The sequence below is a fragment of the Thrips palmi genome, unplaced genomic scaffold, assembly GCF_012932325.1.
Source record: "Thrips palmi isolate BJ-2018 unplaced genomic scaffold, TpBJ-2018v1 HiC_scaffold_10, whole genome shotgun sequence".
Lineage (NCBI taxonomy): Eukaryota > Metazoa > Arthropoda > Insecta > Thysanoptera > Thripidae > Thrips > Thrips palmi.
This window is the reverse complement of record NW_023144621.1, coordinates 19,461,153-19,478,619: the sequence shown is the minus strand read 5'-3', so window position 1 is coordinate 19,478,619 and position 17,467 is coordinate 19,461,153. Positions and strand designations below refer to the sequence as shown.

The 17,467-nt window shown below is 59.4% G+C and overlaps 1 protein-coding gene across 4 annotated transcripts; it reads right to left on the bottom strand.

The window, feature by feature from the left end:
- Positions 1-3,149: 3,149 nt before the first annotated feature.
- LOC117654077 (protein drumstick) lies at positions 3,150-15,708 on the bottom strand. Of its 4 annotated transcripts, XM_034400241.1 has the most exons (4): positions 15,407-15,708; positions 6,096-6,325; positions 5,129-5,216; positions 3,150-4,613 (listed from the first exon to the last, which is right to left on the bottom strand). In XM_034400241.1, the coding sequence occupies exons 2-3, from the start codon at positions 6,311-6,313 to the stop codon at positions 5,171-5,173; spliced, it is 264 nt and encodes an 87-aa protein (XP_034256132.1). In that variant the 5' UTR covers positions 6,314-6,325; positions 15,407-15,708; the 3' UTR covers positions 3,150-4,613; positions 5,129-5,170. The 4 variants fall into 4 exon arrangements, with proteins under 4 accessions (XP_034256132.1, XP_034256129.1, XP_034256130.1 ...); XM_034400238.1 differs by lacking the exon at positions 5,129-5,216 and having other exon boundaries at positions 15,407-15,707; XM_034400239.1 differs by lacking the exons at positions 5,129-5,216; positions 15,407-15,708 and adding an exon at positions 15,255-15,384.
- Positions 15,709-17,467: the final 1,759 nt, after the last annotated feature.

Here is a 17,467-nt window from a genome sequence, read left to right as displayed (position 1 = left end):
TTACAGGGGAAAAGTAATTTTACCTTCCAGGCGGAGGGGGTAATTTCTCCCTTTACCACTCCCCTAGGTCCGCGGCTGCACTGCAGGAACCACCCACATCGTTCTGAAACTAAATAATTTTTGGCCAACTGTACAGTCCTGTTTATAGTTTGAAAGTACTCGCATATTCGATTGCCGCCGCGTCCCGCCGCGTTTGCTTTTGCTTTCCCACCCGATGGTGCTCCTTGGCTCCCACTGCACGGAGAAGGCGTTCTGGGAACGCCGCCGCGACGGACACCTTATTTTGGCAAATGGATATGCTGCGGTTCGACTCGAAATCATTAGCGGTGCCGCGCCACCTGTCGCCCCGCCCCGCCCCGCCTCGCCCCGCCCCGCCCCGCCGGCTTTCTCCTGACTATTCAACTCCTTCACGGAAGTCAACCCACAAACCCACATCCACCATTGTGTGTCTTATTGGCGCGGCCGGGATGCGAATGTTGTTGTTTGTTGTCGGCCTTGTTGTTGTTGCTGTTCCATCGCTCACACGGCGACAGTGGCCCAAGCCTTGCACCGCTGCCGCTGGCTTTGTGGATCAGGTCAGGCCGGTGGGTCGAATAAATCCGATTTGTTTGCTAATGACGAGACAATGTCACTGGTAATTGGGCGGCCACGCCAGTGCCCTGGCCAGTGCCCTGGGCAGGGGGCGTGGGGCCCGGGGCAGTTCACACGGGGCCTCGGACAACAACACTATCATCATAAGCCGGCTAAACCGACCCGCCATAGGGCCACATGGTGCCACATACAACATAATGGGGACCCTTTTGGGCCCTTGTCGCCCTACACGTTTTGTTGGGGTAACAAAACGTCCTACATTCGTAGGTGTACGTGCCGTACCCTTATTCAGATCAAAGGACACGCATTCACACCTCTTCAGAGCAAGGCGAAAAAAAACGTGGAGTAAAAAGAAGAGCGCTGGGTCAAATTATAAACCGTCGGTGACGCGTCGGGTCAGACCGAAAGCAGGTCCAGAACCAACACGCGGTGAAGGGCCGCCGGGGCCGAAGGGCGGCAGGGAGTGACCCTTTGGGCGAACGCCGACGGCGCGAGGCGCGAAGGCACGGTGATTAATAGCTGAATAATGGGACCCGGGTCGGGCGTCGTTGTCAAGTATGATAAATTTGTGAGTCGGTATTGTGAGGGGCCGCGCCGGCCGCGCCGCACTTCAACACTTTGACGGTATCAAAGCGACGCGCCGTGTGGGTTCGCGTTGTGGGTATTCACGCCCTTGCCTGGCCTGCCCCCTTTGACCCCGTTTAAGAGTCATTTAACCGTGTTACGTCTGAGACCGTCCGGCACGGGTTAGTCCTCCTACTCCCGCCGACAATGCGTGCGCTATGCCCTTCAAGCTCGAAAACAGAATTCAAAAAGGATCCCGAAACAAGCGGGTTGACCTCGTGACCAATTAAAACTTGTATAGGATAGTTTTAGTAAATTTTGTTTAATTAATTGTTCAACTTGACACTTAACTATTTTTAATTAATTCATTTTAAAAATTTTACTTTGTAAGCCATTTATTCATTAATTAAGATTTATTAGGCTTACAAGATAACAAATTCAGTTTGCAAATGAACAAAAAACTTATTTAGTCAATTTAATTCAATTTTTCACGGGCGTCACTTTGGCACTCGGGCCACTCCTTTGTGATTTACTATTCACTCAGAGACAAAAGGCCCGCAGTAGGAGCGACGCCATTAACAACAGTGACAACAATATTATAGCATCAAGTCCTGCCATAACAATGTCTGCAACAGCCAAAAGTTTCGTTTTTGGGAGTTGGGTTCCTTTCCAGACCGCCGTTGGGGCGTTGCTTCGCACTCGGGCACTGCTAGGATTTTTGCCCTGGCGTCACAACAAACCCGCAGTAGAGCATTTCCAACAAACGTGAAACGGTATGGTCAAGCCTGCGAGGTACAATTTATGCTTAGCAGCAAGTTCGATTTGGCAATTGGCTTCCGTTACCGTGACGTCCGATTGGGTGCGTTGCTTCGCGTTGCTTGCAGTGCGCAAGGTTTTCGCCCTGGCGTCACAATCGAATCAAATTTTATTCCATTTCCAAACCAGAATGCGAGTGGTGCGGTATGGGTTCGTGCCTGTCGAGGTACTTTGATGCTTGCGCGGCGTGGTTCGAAAATGACTCCGTTTCCTCTTCATATCCATAACACACATCCGCCCGGTAGAGTCGGCGTGACATGCAAAAAGGATGACACGTCCCGGCAAAGACAAAGGATCGATCCACCCACATTTATCAGAGAGGCCGCCCTGCCCCGCCGTGTCTGGGCCACGCCGCCCTTCCCTCTGGCCCCTCCAGCAGATCGCTCTGACTCTCTCGCACTCGGAGCCTCTCCTTTGGGTGCGAGAAGCGACGAAAACGAATCTCGGAATCAGTCTGCGGGGCCCCTCGGTGTGCCTGTGCCCCATCGGGCCTTCGCTCATTCGCCGTCCGGAAACGCGGCCTATTGTCCCATCTTGACATGGAGCTCGGACATGTCCGCTCTGCGCGCGCGCACACACACACACGGCCGCTTCATGACTCGCTCATCCCGACCGGAAATAATAAATTTAAATTTTGCGCGTCGTGGAGAGATACTGCATGCGCCGTGCGGTGAACCAAGCGTAAGCCGCGAGTGTTTTACCCCGCAAAGCGTGGTTGGGACGCTGCAGCCGCGCGTGCCGAGCGATTTCTCACACTGGACCACAAAACACATACGTGTGGTCGAGGCTCTAGATCGGGACCCTTGCGGCGAAACCGCGCCGCCGCCTTGGCCGCCTTGTCGGCCGGCGTGTCCGACTGAGTGCGGTCAGTGGCCAGAGCGGCTCGCGTGAGGGGCAGAAGTGTGAACTCATTCAGTTGGCGTCGGGCCCCTGGTTGGGCCCCGGGTGGTGTGGCCCGCTCCATTCATATCATCGCCTTTAGCTTGCGTGCCAGCGCCCTCTCCGTTGGGGCTGATCTGCGGCTCCACTGGCATTGCGTGCATTCCACACTGTCAGTGGCGTAGCCAAACACTCCCAAGTGCCTATCTTCCGTTGTTTCTGCAACCCGTTTATTATATTTTCCCAGTTGTGTTCTCATTTATGAAAGGGTTGTTTAGGGCGCAGAAAAAATTAAATCGTATGTCTAAAAACATTCATGAATGTTTATTTTCCATTCATTCGAACCACATACACACATACACACATCAGTCATGTAATATAACACTATACTTGTCCGTTACGTAAAAATAAATAAGATTTTTTTTCAACGAAGGCATAGTTTGTAAGTTTGCCTTAAAATAAAAGCGTTTGATATACACAATAAAAAAGCAATAATAACGTGAAAGTTCTTTGAAATGAAGAATAGATTTTCACTCTTTCATGTAGAAACAGAAAAACGATAGAAACAGAAATAATTAAATAAAGAAGAATAAACAAGCTCATGAAGCTTTACTTAAAACACTAGCACAAACAAGAAAGAACTAAACTATAACACTTAAACAACAGATTTCGAGAGATCGAAGCGTCCAGTTGATTTAAAAATAAGCTCGTAGTTCCTGACACCTTTCAAGAAATCGTCGTAATAATTTTTATGTCTGTGATTTTTCTTTCTGGTACTAAGAACAAGAACTGTACTGAACGCCAACCACACGTACTCCTTGAAAACAACAAAGCTCAAATGGATGTAGGGGGACTGCAAAAGTAACAATTCATTGAATCAGTGAGGGAGAGTACGCATGACTCGTCGTTATACTACCGTATGTACAAAATACAAATATCTAGGCGATAACATATATTTAAACTATGTACACATTAAACAAATCTGAAATAAATCTAATCTTAAACAAGGTTTCTTAATTGACATGACAAAGCTGCATTAGTGACATCTGATTCACTGTAATATACTTTTTTGTCTTGCATACATAGTTCATTTCCTGACAATTCAAAGACGTAAGTGCACATTTTGATCCCAAACAGCCATTTGAGTGGCTTTAGCATTTAGACTAGAATTCATCTTATTCGGAAACTTAGGCAAGGAACGAAAAAGCTTCGAGGAACTCCGTCAATTAAGGGTGCAGGAGATCAATAGCTAATCAGTTATGTAGTGCGTCTAGTAAGACATACGTAATCAAAATAGTGGTAACTCATATATTCGCCTTTTCTAGTAATTCAAAAAAATATGCGTCAAAATTAAAAATTTCCTTGCGCAAGTGTCCAAAAACAATGACGATATCACCCTAGTAAACAACCCATGCACAATGCATTCCCAAAATAATGATTTCAAGACAAACACAGTCAATGATGAATGCAATGGCGGTGAGCAGTTCCAACTGATGCGTGTTATTTCGCATAAAACGTAAAATAAAGTATATTACGCTTATCTACTAGAAAAAAATCAGACAGAACTCGGACTGAAAAAGTTATCACAACACACTCACTTGCTCGTGTGCTTGTGGTCAGACAGTTAAGGCAAAAGAAAAAACCCAAAAATGTAGTAACTCTATGAAAAATAATTTAAAGGACGATGCGTCGCTCGTGTGGCCCTCTCGGATCAGACCCTCACTGTCCAGCCGGTGGCAGTCCGACACGGCAGGTGAATAGATCTGTGGACACAGACACACTGTTAGTACTCGACAAGTCGCCGGCAGCAGACAACAGCGAGTGGCGTAGGCAGCTTCCAACGGTCACGTGAGAACGGCGGCTGCCCAGTCCACCGATTGTCGCCACTGCTTTCTGAATGTAATAAGATGCATATTAAAAAGTAATTATTATAAAGTGAGTCACGGATTGAAACGTTCGGCCAAAATTATTGTTAGGCATAAATTTAGAAGTGAAGACATGCAGTGATATTAATGGGTGAGTGCAGCAAATACTTGCAGTAAGGAATGAAGCGAAACCAAACAACGAAAAAGCTTGGAAAATTTTGTCAGAAGAAAGGCAAGTCTCTTTATTACTAGTATAAAGTAGGGCCAAATATGCAACTCTAATTTCCTTTCTCTTTCTGTTATTTTTTTTTCGTTTGTTTTTCAACAAACTTGCACGCGAGTTTCCGTAATCCTAATCTAAGTCTTAAGTCTTAAGCTATGTAATTATCGTGAGGGAATAAGTGCTTGCTTACAGTTAGTCTTATCAGTGGTGGCAAGTCCCGACAAGACACCCCTCACCGCCACCCACCAGAGCTCCACCCACCAGAGCTCCACCCACATCTATTGGACAGACAGAAATGAGACGTCTTTTAGTAGAGGCGAACACCACGGTTGTGCTTCCCCCACCCCGCGCCTTTTAACCAGTCTTGCCGCTATGAGAAAAATTTTTCCACTATAGCGGCCTCGCGAGCCCTCTATAATCGAGTTTAACGTGATTTGAAACCCTTCTAGGCGGACTGTTTCTGGAGAAGCTTTAAAGGATCGCGGGAGCGGGAAAGCGCTGAAAAAACTCGTTTCCACCTGAAGAAAAGAGATGCCTGTGCTGCCGAACGGCGGAGACAACGGCCCCGACAGGGCAGCAAAGGAATTATTGGTTAACAGGGATTAATAGTGAACACAAACCACCAGGAATTTATGTACAGTGCCCAAAGCTGGAAGAAATGGGTTAGAAGCACATGACATGGAATGACACTTAGAGGAGTGCGCCTCGAGCAAAAAGGCCCGCTTCCTTCAGGCAACGCACCTCGCGAGGCAAGGCTAAGCGGCGACAGCGTCACTCGCGTCAGAGTTATGTCGCCACAACAGTGTTGGCGACACGCGTCGCGTCGCGGCCGGCCGGCCCGAGGCCCGATGCCTTTATAGCACCTCATCACATTCCTGGCCGAGCACTGGCCGAGCACTGGCCGAGCAATGGGCAGCATGGGCCAGGGCCATGGGCCAAGGCAACGCAAAACAAACATCCCTGTGCACCATAAAAGGCGGGGCCCAACTAAAGTGCTACCACTCACTCAAGGTGCGGTGCCTGCAGGAAACACGGACGGAACGGCCTCATTGAGGGTGGAAAAAAAAGCACGAAAAAAAAAGATTGAAGCCTTTCGGAGGTGGTATTCGAACCCGGGGCTGTCATTTATATGCACCCGTGTGCGAGAGCAACCGCACCTGTGCTGTTTGAGGTTGTCCTGCCTCTTGAAGGTCTTGCCGCACGCCTCGCACGTGAAGGTGACGTCGTCCTTGTGCGAGCGCTCGTGGATCATGAGGTTGTAGGGCTTGGTGAAGCGGCGCTGGCAGTACTTGCAGATGAACTCGCACTTGGTGCGCATCTTGCGCCGAAACTCTGCCCTCCGCTCGTCCGTCTCCACCTGCATGATGGCGAACATGGTGCCGGCCGTCTGAAACAGGGGAAGGAAGCAACAGTTTAGAAAAGGCTGTTTTCCCAAATAAAATTATTCTGGCGGTTGAGATTCAATTCGAATCTTGAATCTCGCCGGCCGGCCGCGCTTCGAGAGATCGATAGGCCGTCGTTCGCTTTCGCATTGTCTCGCTCGTGAAATGAGGGTGCCGCCAGCATTATTGATACGTCATATACGTCGCTCATCGGAGCCGCCCCGCCCGAGCCGCCAGCCGTAGGCAGCCGCCAGGCACCGCGCCCGGCGGGCCCCCTCCCCCCTCCACTGGGCGCTGCGGTCGCGACCCCGAGTTTAATACGATTCGAACAGACTGTAAATGTCTCTCTCGTCCCCCGGCATTGCGTCAGCGCCTTACAATGTATAGCCGTGACACGTCACACTCCCCGGCTCCCCCCCTTTTGCGTTAATTTATTTTCTATCTCGCTCCCTCCGCTGGCCGTCGTCGCCGTCGTCGTCCGAGAAACCAGTAGAGCGTAAGTGCTCCAACAGTACATATGGACGGAACCGCAGACTGTCACCACGCGCATAGCTTGACAAATGTGAAGGCTCTTCTCCGACGCGCGCGCGCACTCACAGACACACACACAGACACACTCTCTCGCCGTCTCTAACCATGCATGTAACGCGAGGAGATGTCGCAGTGTCACGTCTTTTAACACGCGCTAATCCGGCGGTGTGTCTTGTCCAGTGCCTCGGCACGGCCGGGGCGCGCCTCGCCGCGTCGCCGAGGCTTACAGCGCTTACAGCGCGCCTCCTTCCATCGAAGGGCCATCACGGTAACTTTTACGAGTTCTCACACGCCGCACCGCGCCCGCCCGCCCGCGCCAAACCTCGCCCTGCCAGCGCCCTCCAGCCAGACTCCAGGGCCTCCAGGGGCTTGACGGCGCGTTCCAGGAGGTTCCAGGAACCGCACTGCGCCGCGCAGGACTGCAGGACACGCCGCATCAAGCGGGTGGGCTTGATCATCGCCGACCGAGCAATGCACATTGTGTGTCGCATTCGCAAAAGTTGAGAGGGGCCCAGAGGGAGCACACTGGAAATTGAATGGTACGCTAGAATAAGGCGAAAAAGTCGTGCCACGTTTCAGTCAGGTCTGAAAGCTCGGGCCAAAAGTTTGTCAAACCAAAAAGTCTGACCACTACGTAAAGGGGCAAACATTTGTGTCTCGCCTCTGGAGTGGCGAGAAAGTGGCCTTTAGATTTTCAGTGAAACGATTCGCGTCGGGAAAATAGCACTGGCTAAAATTGATCAACGAAAAATCCTCCGTCAGCAATCGCACTGCGCTGGATAAACGGCGATCGGAATGTCTATTTTCTCGAAGCGATAATTTCGAAGTCCTTATAGCTAACAGTCTTTTATGGCGAAGTGCAAAGCCGAATTTTGGGTGAAGCACCGCCACACAGTGCTCGCCTTGAGCAGGACGAGACGGTCCCGCCGACTCCGGCGAGGACATGGGCGAGGACCGTCCTTCCGAGGCCGGTCGCATCGGACCACATCGGACCCCGGTCAAAACATTTCCGTGTGTCGCTTGGCCGCCTCGCCTTGCATTGCCGCCAAGAACGGCCGGCCGACCCTCGCCTGGCTGGGCCTGGCTGGGCCTGGAGACCGGCGGCCCGAGGCAAACGGCGTAACTGTGTAAAGTACGACTTGTAACGTCTCCCAAAGCTGCTTTGATGACCGTGCATAATTGGCCAATGGCAATATTAATATCGCTTCGGGAATAACTTCTCCTGGCCAAGTGGTCGTCGTTTCCCACATAAAATGTCTTCACTCTTCACTTTCTGCCTTTTACTTTTGACTGGCTTTTATTATGTTCCTTTTCTGGCCGGGGTTTCGCCCTCTCCCAGGGTCGCCGCCGCTGGACTCGGCCCCTCGGCCCCGGCTGCCCCGGGCCCTGGCCGCCCTGGCCCCTCGGGCGGCGTAGGTGGTCCTTTTGTCCAATTCCCGCTTTGGCGCGACTAGCCGCGGCCGCCCCCGCGGGCCAAAGCACAGGCCAAAGCACAGGCCAAAGCCGCCTCGCCGCGAGCACCGCGAAGTACCCGTCCACCTTGCCGGCCTCCTTGAGGGGCCGCGCGGGCAGCCGCATTTGAAAAGAGGAATAAAAACACAGGAATCCGACTTGAACCACGTCGCTGAGCCCCGACGGGGGCCTCCTGTGTCCCCGCTGGCCGCACCGCCACGGCCCCACGGCCCCACGGCCCGCGGGGGGCCAGAGTCACTCTATTAGCTGGCCGCGTCCTCGGCCGTCCTCGGCCGTCCTCGTCGGCGGCGGCCGTCTTTTCATGTTGTCGACCGCGCCGCGCTGTCACCTGCCTACGCCATTGAGTCCTTTCTTGCGCCGCCGCGCTGTGTGGGCCGCCCCGCCCCGCCCCGCCCCGCCCCGCCCCGCCCCGCGGCGGACACGCCGAGTACTACACGCGGCGCGTGCTCGCCGACGTCCAGCTCGGCTTTCCCGCGCTAGCGTCCCTTCTCTCTCGCCGCGTAAAACGCGAACCATGCTCGTTAAATTTCGAACCGCGCGGCGTCCGACGTCGCGGACCTGCCCGACAACAACCCACGGCCACGCGGGTCGTCGTCGGGTCGGCCGTGTCGGCGGCGGGTCGGCGGTGCTTCGGCGGCAACCCGATCCTCTCGGACCTCTCGGACCTCTCGGTGGGCGCGGTGTTATGGTATTCAGAGGTGGCCGCCGGTGGTGCCGCCTCCAGGGGGAGTACTCATCGCTACAATTATTTTAAAGCGGTGTGTAAACGGGCCGGCCGGCCAGCGCTGAGGGGGTCCAATCGGCCACGGCAATCCGATGACGTCATAATCAGGCAGGCCTTCGTCTGGTCGCGGGGTGCCCAGCAGCGGGGCCCGCGCCTTCCCATTGTGTTCCATCTGAAGGGAATTCCATCCGCCGCCCAATCAACACTGACCGCGGCCGGCCGCGCTGGATTGCGGCCCAACGGCACACAGTGCCTCTGTCTCTCTCGCACTCATGGTGCGCACGGCGAGGGCGAGAGAGAGGCCGCGCCACGAAGCCACTCTGTCCGGAATCAGCCTGCAGGCGCAACGCCCCCGAGTCTCCGAGTGAGTGGCGGACTGCCTGGCGACTGCCTGGCGGGGCCCCGCGACCGCGCGGCACACTGTTTAATTTAATTGACTCGTAAAGGAGGCGGGGGCGGTCGCGATGGCGCGATACGCAAAGCGGGGAGAGAGAAATCCAGCCTACGCGGGTGCCACAAGAACGGGGTCGCGGGTTCAAATACCCTCGCCGGCGTTTAGACTATTTTCCTGTTTTCTCTTCCCTTTCTTTTAAGCCTCATTAAAAGTGCGATGGCCTTGCAGTGATGCTGATGGTCATCTTATTGCCGGCTATCTCGCCTGCCGCACGTATGCACTGTCGGGGTCATGCCGCCCCGAAAACAAATGAGCCTCTTTTTTTGGAGCGCCGCATCACGCCGCTGCTTCGCTGCTGCTGCACTGTGGCCGTGTATAACAAGGCCGGCAGTGAAGCAACGAGGCGATACCCGTTCGGGGCGGGGCCGAGGAGGCCGAGCCCCCCGGGCGGCGGAGGCTGCCGGTCTTATTATGGAACAATTAGCAGAGAGATGAGAAGGCGCGTGTTCGGAAGCCGAGGAGGCGTGGCGGGGCGTGGCGGGGCGTGGCGGGGCGTGGCGGGGCGTGGCGGGGCGTGGCGGGGCGGTGTGGGGCGCGAGGGGCCTCCGGCGTCCGGGATGCATGAGACGGCGATCATGCGCCTCGCCGCCACGCCTAGGCGGTGTGAACCAGTGGGTTGCGGCTACCGGCCCCGGAGTTACGCCGACGGCGTGCTGCCGGCCTGCTGTCGGAGTGGGGGACGGCCTCCATTACGTCGAGTGCGCGGCGCGGCGCCGCTACTGGTTCTCGTTACGCTGCCGGGGGGCGTGGCGGGGCGTGGCGGGGCGTGGCGGGCGTGGAGGGGGCACCGGGGGAGGAAGTGGCTACCGGGCTACGCCACGCTTTGCCTCGCTTACCGCGGCCTCGGTGGTGGGGGAGGGTCTCCATTGCATTCAACGCACGGCCGCCTGCTACTGGCTGCGGGTACGCGCCGTACGCGCCGTACGCGCCACGCTGCACCGAGTCCCGCCCGCCCCGCCGGGCACTGTGCCGGGCACTGCCTTGGCATTGTCGGAGACACGAACGCATAAATCTTGGGCCTTGACGCCTTGACGAGGGACGCGGCGACGTGCCTCGCGTCATGGCGGCCGTCGCCGCGCAGCCCGGCACAGCCGCACACGGAGCACTCTCAAATCTCCGCGCCGAGTTTGTGGCCACATTTTTCGCGCGGCGGTGAGTTTGACGGCGTGGTGTGCAGAGCGGCAGAGCGCTGGCGGCCCCTCCCTGCCCCGCCCTGCCCCGCCCTGCCCCGCCTAGGCACGAGGTGGCCGTGACCGTCGCGGAGGGACACCGCGCCGTCGGGTCCGTCAGGCCCAGTCTCGCGTCCCGCGGAGCGCGGCGGTGCGACAGAGACAGAGCGACGACGCGCTGGTGGGCGACGCGCGCGACGCGGCGGTGGCGGTCACGTCCGCTTTGGGTCCGCCTCGTCGCCCCCACTGTCAATGCGAGCGGCATCCTCGCACCGCCTCGCACCGCGCCAGCAGCGCCAGCTCCGCGATAACATCATCAGGACGATGACGGCCTTGTTCGCGGTCTCGCCAGTCTCGCCCCGAGCGGTTCCTGCTCGGCCTGGCCTCCGTCCAGCGCGAGGTCCAGCCCAGCCCGCCAGACGTTCCCAGGCCGCAGCGCGGAGCCCCACCCCGCCCCACCCCGCCTCACCCCGCCCTGCCGGCTCCAGCCCGTCCTGGCCCCTGGCCGCCCCTGGCCGCCCCTGGCGATGTGTGCGTCAGCTGGGCCGGCGCGGCTCGCTCCCACGCGCTTCCACGGGCGTGGCGGCGTGGCGGCGTGGCGCGGCCCGGGGCCCCGCGGGGGTACTGACTCAGCCAACGCGGGCATAAGTCACCGGCCGGACCGTCCACAGACTGGTCGCTCTGCCTCTCTCGCACTCACACAGGCCGCCCCGTGAGTGCGAGAGAGAGAGCGAGACGGGGGCCTTCCGGCCCAGCCTTGCAGGCCGTCCGGCGCAGCGGCGCGATATTGCCTTTTGTTTCGGCCACCAGTAAGTCGCGCTACGCTGTAAAACCGGGCCGACTTTTCGGAGCGTCGTTTCAGAGCGTGACGTCACGCCGGTGACAAAGGGACGACCGTCGTCTTATGGCTCTGCCTTGCTGTCTTGGCTCTGCCTTGGCGTTGCCGCACGCAAGGCGCGCATCGCGTGCGTCCCGAAGCAGGCTGCTGCCGAGTAGTGCCACGTCTCTCTCGCACTCACAGGGCTCGGGTAGGCTCGGCAGGGGTGCGAGAGAGACAGAGCGACAAAACGCTGCTTGTTCGGAGTCGGTCTGTTGGCCCGCGGCGGGCTCCAGTCCAAGCCCCGCCTGGGAAATGGCGTGGTGGCCAGGGACGGCGGCACGGGGCGGCACGGGCCGAGTGCGGCACGGCCGGCACGGCCTGCTGTGGCGGCACGCGTCCACGCACGCGCGTGGCGTGGCGTAGCGTGGCGTAGCGTGGCGTGCCGAAGGAGCTTCACTCAGTGGGCCTCGCTCAGTGGGCTTCGAGTCGGCACGCGAAAACTTCCCCCGCCGCGCTGGCGCAATGTTGCGCCACTGTCGACCCGACGAAGGCATGCGAGTTGACTCCAAACCACATCGCTCTGTCTCTCTCGCACCTCCACTCCGGCGCTTGCGAGTGCGAGAGAGAGCCCGGCGGTGGGGCGGGGGGCGCCCGGGCGTCTGCGGCGGCACTCGCCGCAAAGGCCTCAGTCGCCCTACTTTTGTTGACAGGGCGTTCTAAAAGCGGCGGCGGGGGCGGCCGGCCGGGTCCTGAGACGTCCTTAGTGCGTGCTGATAGCAGCAGCGTCCTTTGCTAGGACTAGGCTTGATAAGATATCGCCAAGAAGAGCAGGGGCGCGGCGCGGGGGTCACACACAGTGCCTCGACGTCAAACACACACACACACACACACTCCCACGGGCGCAAACACAGGCACACACACAGGTGGACCTCGCTGCCTTTTTCGGGGCCGACAAAGAAAATCACGCACACGCGGAGCAGCGGAGCCGTGCCTCGCTGCCCAGCCAGTGGAGTCGCACACGGGGCCCCACGATCTGATACAACCGAGAGAGGCAGGAAACGTCCCAAAAGGAACGTTTTCTGCGTAAAAGGCTCGGCTGGCTGCCGTGGAGAGTCGTGGGTTCAAATCCCCCGCAACCTCTTTCAGCGGTCTTTTTATCCGCGGGGTTCTGGCGGGAGTGTTACGTGGCCACGGGAAACACAGCAAGCCCAGCAGTCGGAGTCTAGTGCTTCCTCTCTCTCGCTCTGGACGTTCCAAAGAGGTGTGAGAGAGATGAGACCCAGTCCGGCGCCGCGGCCAGTGCGGCCAGTGCCTCGGATAATTTGTTCATCAATTGCTCCTCTAGTGGAAAAATAATACGCGCTGTCCTGTCGGCCGGCCGTGAGAGCAGAGCGTTTCATTTATTCTCTCTCTCTCTCTCTCTCTCTCTCTCTCTCTCTCTCTCTCTCTCTCTCTCTCTCTCTCTCTCTCTCTCTCTCTACCCCTCCGCCCCGCGGCCATCGGCCGTTTAACAATTAGCCGCGTTATTACGATATCTGTATTGACGTTTATGACCCTGTTGGCTTCTCGGTTTGGTTTACATGGTTTCGGCTCGATCCGCGGCGTCATCGACTAGGCCGCCCTCCACGGACACCGCACTGCACCCCACCACGCCCCCCCCCTCCCTTTCCCACCCCACCCCTCCACGGCCAGGCCGCCAAGAGGAATGCCGAACGAAAATCAGTTGTAACGAGAAGAGGAAACGACGCAAGGACAAGGTCGGTCGGAGGCGCGCTGTTTATAGAGTGCGCTGTTTACGGTCGCGCTGTCGGGGGTTCGGGAGAGAGCGAGAGAGCGCGCGCGTCTGTGGGGGTTGCGGAGAGAGCGAGAGCGCGCGCGACCGCCATGCCGTTTTGTCTTTGACAATGGGTCAGTAAACGGGAGGCGCGCCGCCGGCGGCGTGCTCACGGCGTGCTCCGGGCTGGACCGCGCCTCGCGCTCCCTCTCCGCTCACGCGCTCGCGCCGTGCGGCGCCGTGCGTGCGAGAGAGACGGAGCGACTTCGGAATCGGGCCGCAGCGCCAGCAGTGCGCCAGCTGTGTGTTCCACGACGTCCCGCACTCGTGGCGCGCAATTACAGCGAGAAATGGAATTAGTGTAATAAAAGAGAGGCGATGCGGCGGCACTGGAAAGGAAGAGGGCAGCCCCCCGCGGTGGACATCGCCGTGCCGCGCCTCGCCGTGCCGCGCCTCGCCGAACGGAACGCAGCGGAGCGGCTGGACTTGCAGTCGCTTCTTGGCCAAAAAGAAGTGCCCTCGCCTTCTTGGCTGCCAGCGCCACGGGCCCCCCGAGTTGCGCGCACTTTCCGAGCGGACGCTAATTTTGGTTGTTTTTATCATGGCTTTTATCATTATTTTTGAAACGCAGCGACACGGCACACTTTCAAGAAACGACCGCGAGGCGGGGGGCGGGGGCGAGGGGCGGGGGGCTATTAGCTTTGTCGGTTTCCGCACCGAGCCGGCAGGGGGCAGCACCGGGGCAGCACCGCGGCAGCACCGCGGCAGCAGGGTCCCTGAGGGCCGCCCTCATAAGGGGTTCTCACTAGGGGTCCTGCTGCAGGCCGGCCGGCGGACAGGCCGGCGGACAGGCCGGCCGGCGGGGCGGTTCCAAAAGGTTTCACGAATAATGCGAGAATCCGAAAACAGTTTTGTACCTTTTGCACGGCCGTTTGAGAGTGCGATTCCCAGGCGACGCTCTAACGCGCTGTTCCACGAGTAGAGGAGCAGAACGTGTTGGCCGACGCGTCCTCGCCATAAAACCGAGGAGGGCGGTGCACCGCGGTGGGAGCGGCCTCATTTCGAATGGTGCTCTCGTCGCTCTGTCTCTCTCGCGCTCGCGGGGCGTTGCGTGGGGTTCCGTGGGGGTGCGAGGGAGACAGAGCGACGAACCAACCTGCCGGGCTGCCGGCCGCGCCATTATTTCATTATTACGTGAATAAAGTGAATAAATTGGCCGCTCATTAGGCTGTCACGGCGAGGCGCTGCGAGGGCGGCGAGGCAAGGGCGCCCAAATTAATTAAGTGATGAGCATTCTGGGATGCGTCATCGCGAGGCATGCCCGCCGCCAAGCTTGGGCCAGCTTCGGAAAAATGCAAACAGCACCGACACCGTCAGGATTCGAACCCACGACCGTCGCGTGGCTCGGGCCAGGCAGTCGCCGTGGCGCCAGGGAGTTTCGCCATGGTCGGCGGCACGGCGGCGTGCTGCCCGAGCGGAAACGCGAGTGCTAAAGCAGCAAAGTAGCGCGTAATGGGCGGGTATAACCCGCGGCAAAGCCAAAACGACCCGCCGGCCCGGCCTCTTCCGTTGGGAAACGAAATACAGCACGCTCCTTAGGGCGGTCCGCCAGGCTCCACCAGGCCGGCCAAAACGACCTGCAGTCGGAATTCGCTACTCATCACGCAGAACGAGGCGAGTTGGAAGAGGCGCGCGCTCCAGCGTGCTCCAGCCATGCTCCAGCGAGCCGCGCACTTCTCCAGACAGACTCCGGCCAGCCAAGCGGGGCAGTTTCGCCGAAACTGTCGTTTTTATTCTTTCCAGCGACGGTTGGGTTGTTGGCCGGCTGGCCGGTTTTACTACACTGCAGGGTCTAACGAATGGACCGCTGGATGGAGCGGGTCGCGCGCCGCGGCGCCGGCCAGGACGCCGTCAACGCGCGGACAGGCGCCGGCCAGGGCGCCGTCGACGCGGGACGTCACCGCGAGCGCGGGCACCGGGACTGCGTACCGCGTACTCACTGCGTCGAGGAACTCATTCACTGAGAACGCGGCGCGCGGGGCCTGGACAGCCTGGACAGCCTGGACCACGGCCTGGGACCCGACGACGACGCGCGGAGCACACGGACCACACTGACGAGTATCGCACAGTCACTGACTTACCTTGGAGTATCCCTGGTTGAACAAGTCGCGCACGGCGCTGGCGCTGTCGCTGGCTGGCTGGCTGGGCTGGCTGGCTGGCTGGATCTCTACTCGCTGTCCCGCAGGATGGTCTGGTCTTGACTAACGAGCAGACCTCTGCGATGTGTGCCCCTGCTACCCCTGCAGCCCTTGCTACTGCTGCCGCTGCTGCTGCTGCTGCCGCTGCCTGGCTGGGGCGCTGCTGGTTGGCTGACGGCCGGTAAGGTTCTTGTGTCGCTGCCGAGCTCAAAGCACTCAGTGACCATCTCAATGGGTACTTCCGTCTGCGCCCGCTCGGCCCGCCCCGGCCCCGCGCCGACCCCGTGCCCGGCTCGGCTCGGCGCGGCTCGGCTCGACCCACCGGCGCGAACCTCTGGAGCAGGACTTCCCCACCCCGCCCCACCACGCCCCGCCACGCCCCGCGCGGCGCGCAGCGGCAGCCACTCAGGGAGGCCGGTCTGCCCCCACCAGCCCCGCCCCGCCCCGCCCCGCCCCCGCCGCGCCCCCGCCCTCGCGCGCTCCTCCCACTCTGGTGGGACGGGGCGTGGCAGGGCGTGGCGGCCCGGCTGTGAGGGCGGGGCGGGGCGGGGTGCGGTGGGGCATCCCCCTCCTCCCCCGCGCGACGGCGTGCGGACGGCGTGCCGCCCCGCGACGCGGGTAGCGAAGTGAGCGAGCCCCCCGGTGGGCTTGGTGATTGCCTCTTTCTGCTTCTTGGCCGTGCAGACACGTCAGGACACGCCAGGACGCGTGACGCCAAAATAAAGGAAGGACCTACTCCTTTACGGCGAGGGGTTCGCACTACGCACGCATCGCTACGCGATCCTCGCCACCTCACGGCCGGCCGGGGCCGGGTCTCGCTCCGGGTCTCGCTCCGGGTCTCGCTCCGAACACGAGCACTGGAAAAAGCCGTGGCATTCCCTGTGGCTCGGCGTTCGGCTCGGCTCGGCCGCTGCCGCCGCAAACTCTTCTCGTCCGTCTTTAGGTTCTGTGTGGCTTTTAGACTTTCAGTAAACAAAATTCAACTCATTGCTTTGTTGTTGTTTCTTTTGGTTTGGTGCGTGCGGCTGAGCGCACGCGCTCCCGGTTCCCGTGTGACTGGGACGCGCAGGACGGAGTGACCGTGGCGGGCCGAGGCGGGCCGAGGCGGCAGACGAGCGGCATCTAGGCCGGAAACGGTATTCCCCGCTGCTCCCCGCTGGTGTGGGCTATTTCTCCAGGACTTTAGTGTCCGCGGCGTCCTTCCTTTTGGCTGCCTTTGGCCCTGACGGGATGGGCACTGTCGCGGACCACATACTGCCCAAAGGCACGCCGCCGGCGGGGAGAAGAAGAAGAAGAACATGAAGACGAAGAAGAAGAGGAGAAAGAGGAGGAGAAGAAGAAGAAGAAGAAGAAATGGGAGGAGGAGGAGGAGGAAGGATCGTCGTAAAGCGAGAGAGGCAATCTCAAGAGCAGCAGAGCAGAATCCCCTCCCAGCGCGACCCGTGCCGCCCCGACCCAGCCCGTCCCGGCCCAGCCCGTCCCGGCCGTGGGAACTGCACGGTAGTCGCGATGCTCGATGGGCGGGGCCTGCGTCCGCCGCCGCACCCTTCCCCGCCTCGCCGCCGCGGCCCGCCAGGCCCGGCCAGGCCCCGCCCCCTCCTCGGCCGCCGGGCCGCCTCGCCTCGCCGCCTCGCTCGCCGCCTCGGCCACGGGCCACCGGGGAACCCCTTCAGCCCCCCGGCCTCGATGGACTCCCATGAGAAACGACTTGATGGAGCTTCATGGCTGGGCCGGCCGGCCGGCACTCGGTGCACCGAGTTGACTCAAGTTTCGTAACGTCTCGGGCCTCGCCCTGCCTCGCCCTGCCTCGCCCTGCCTCGCCCTGCCTCGCCTCTGCCTCGCCCCGATACCGAAGCTACTCTGTTGAGAACGCGGGGAGGGAACTGCGCACCGCAGAGTCGGCCGGGAGCACGGGGGAGGCCCCCTCGAACTTCTTCGGGCGTGGGCTACCCACGGGGCCCACGGGGCCCAGGGGGCCCACCCGGGGGTACCCGGGGGGCGTTG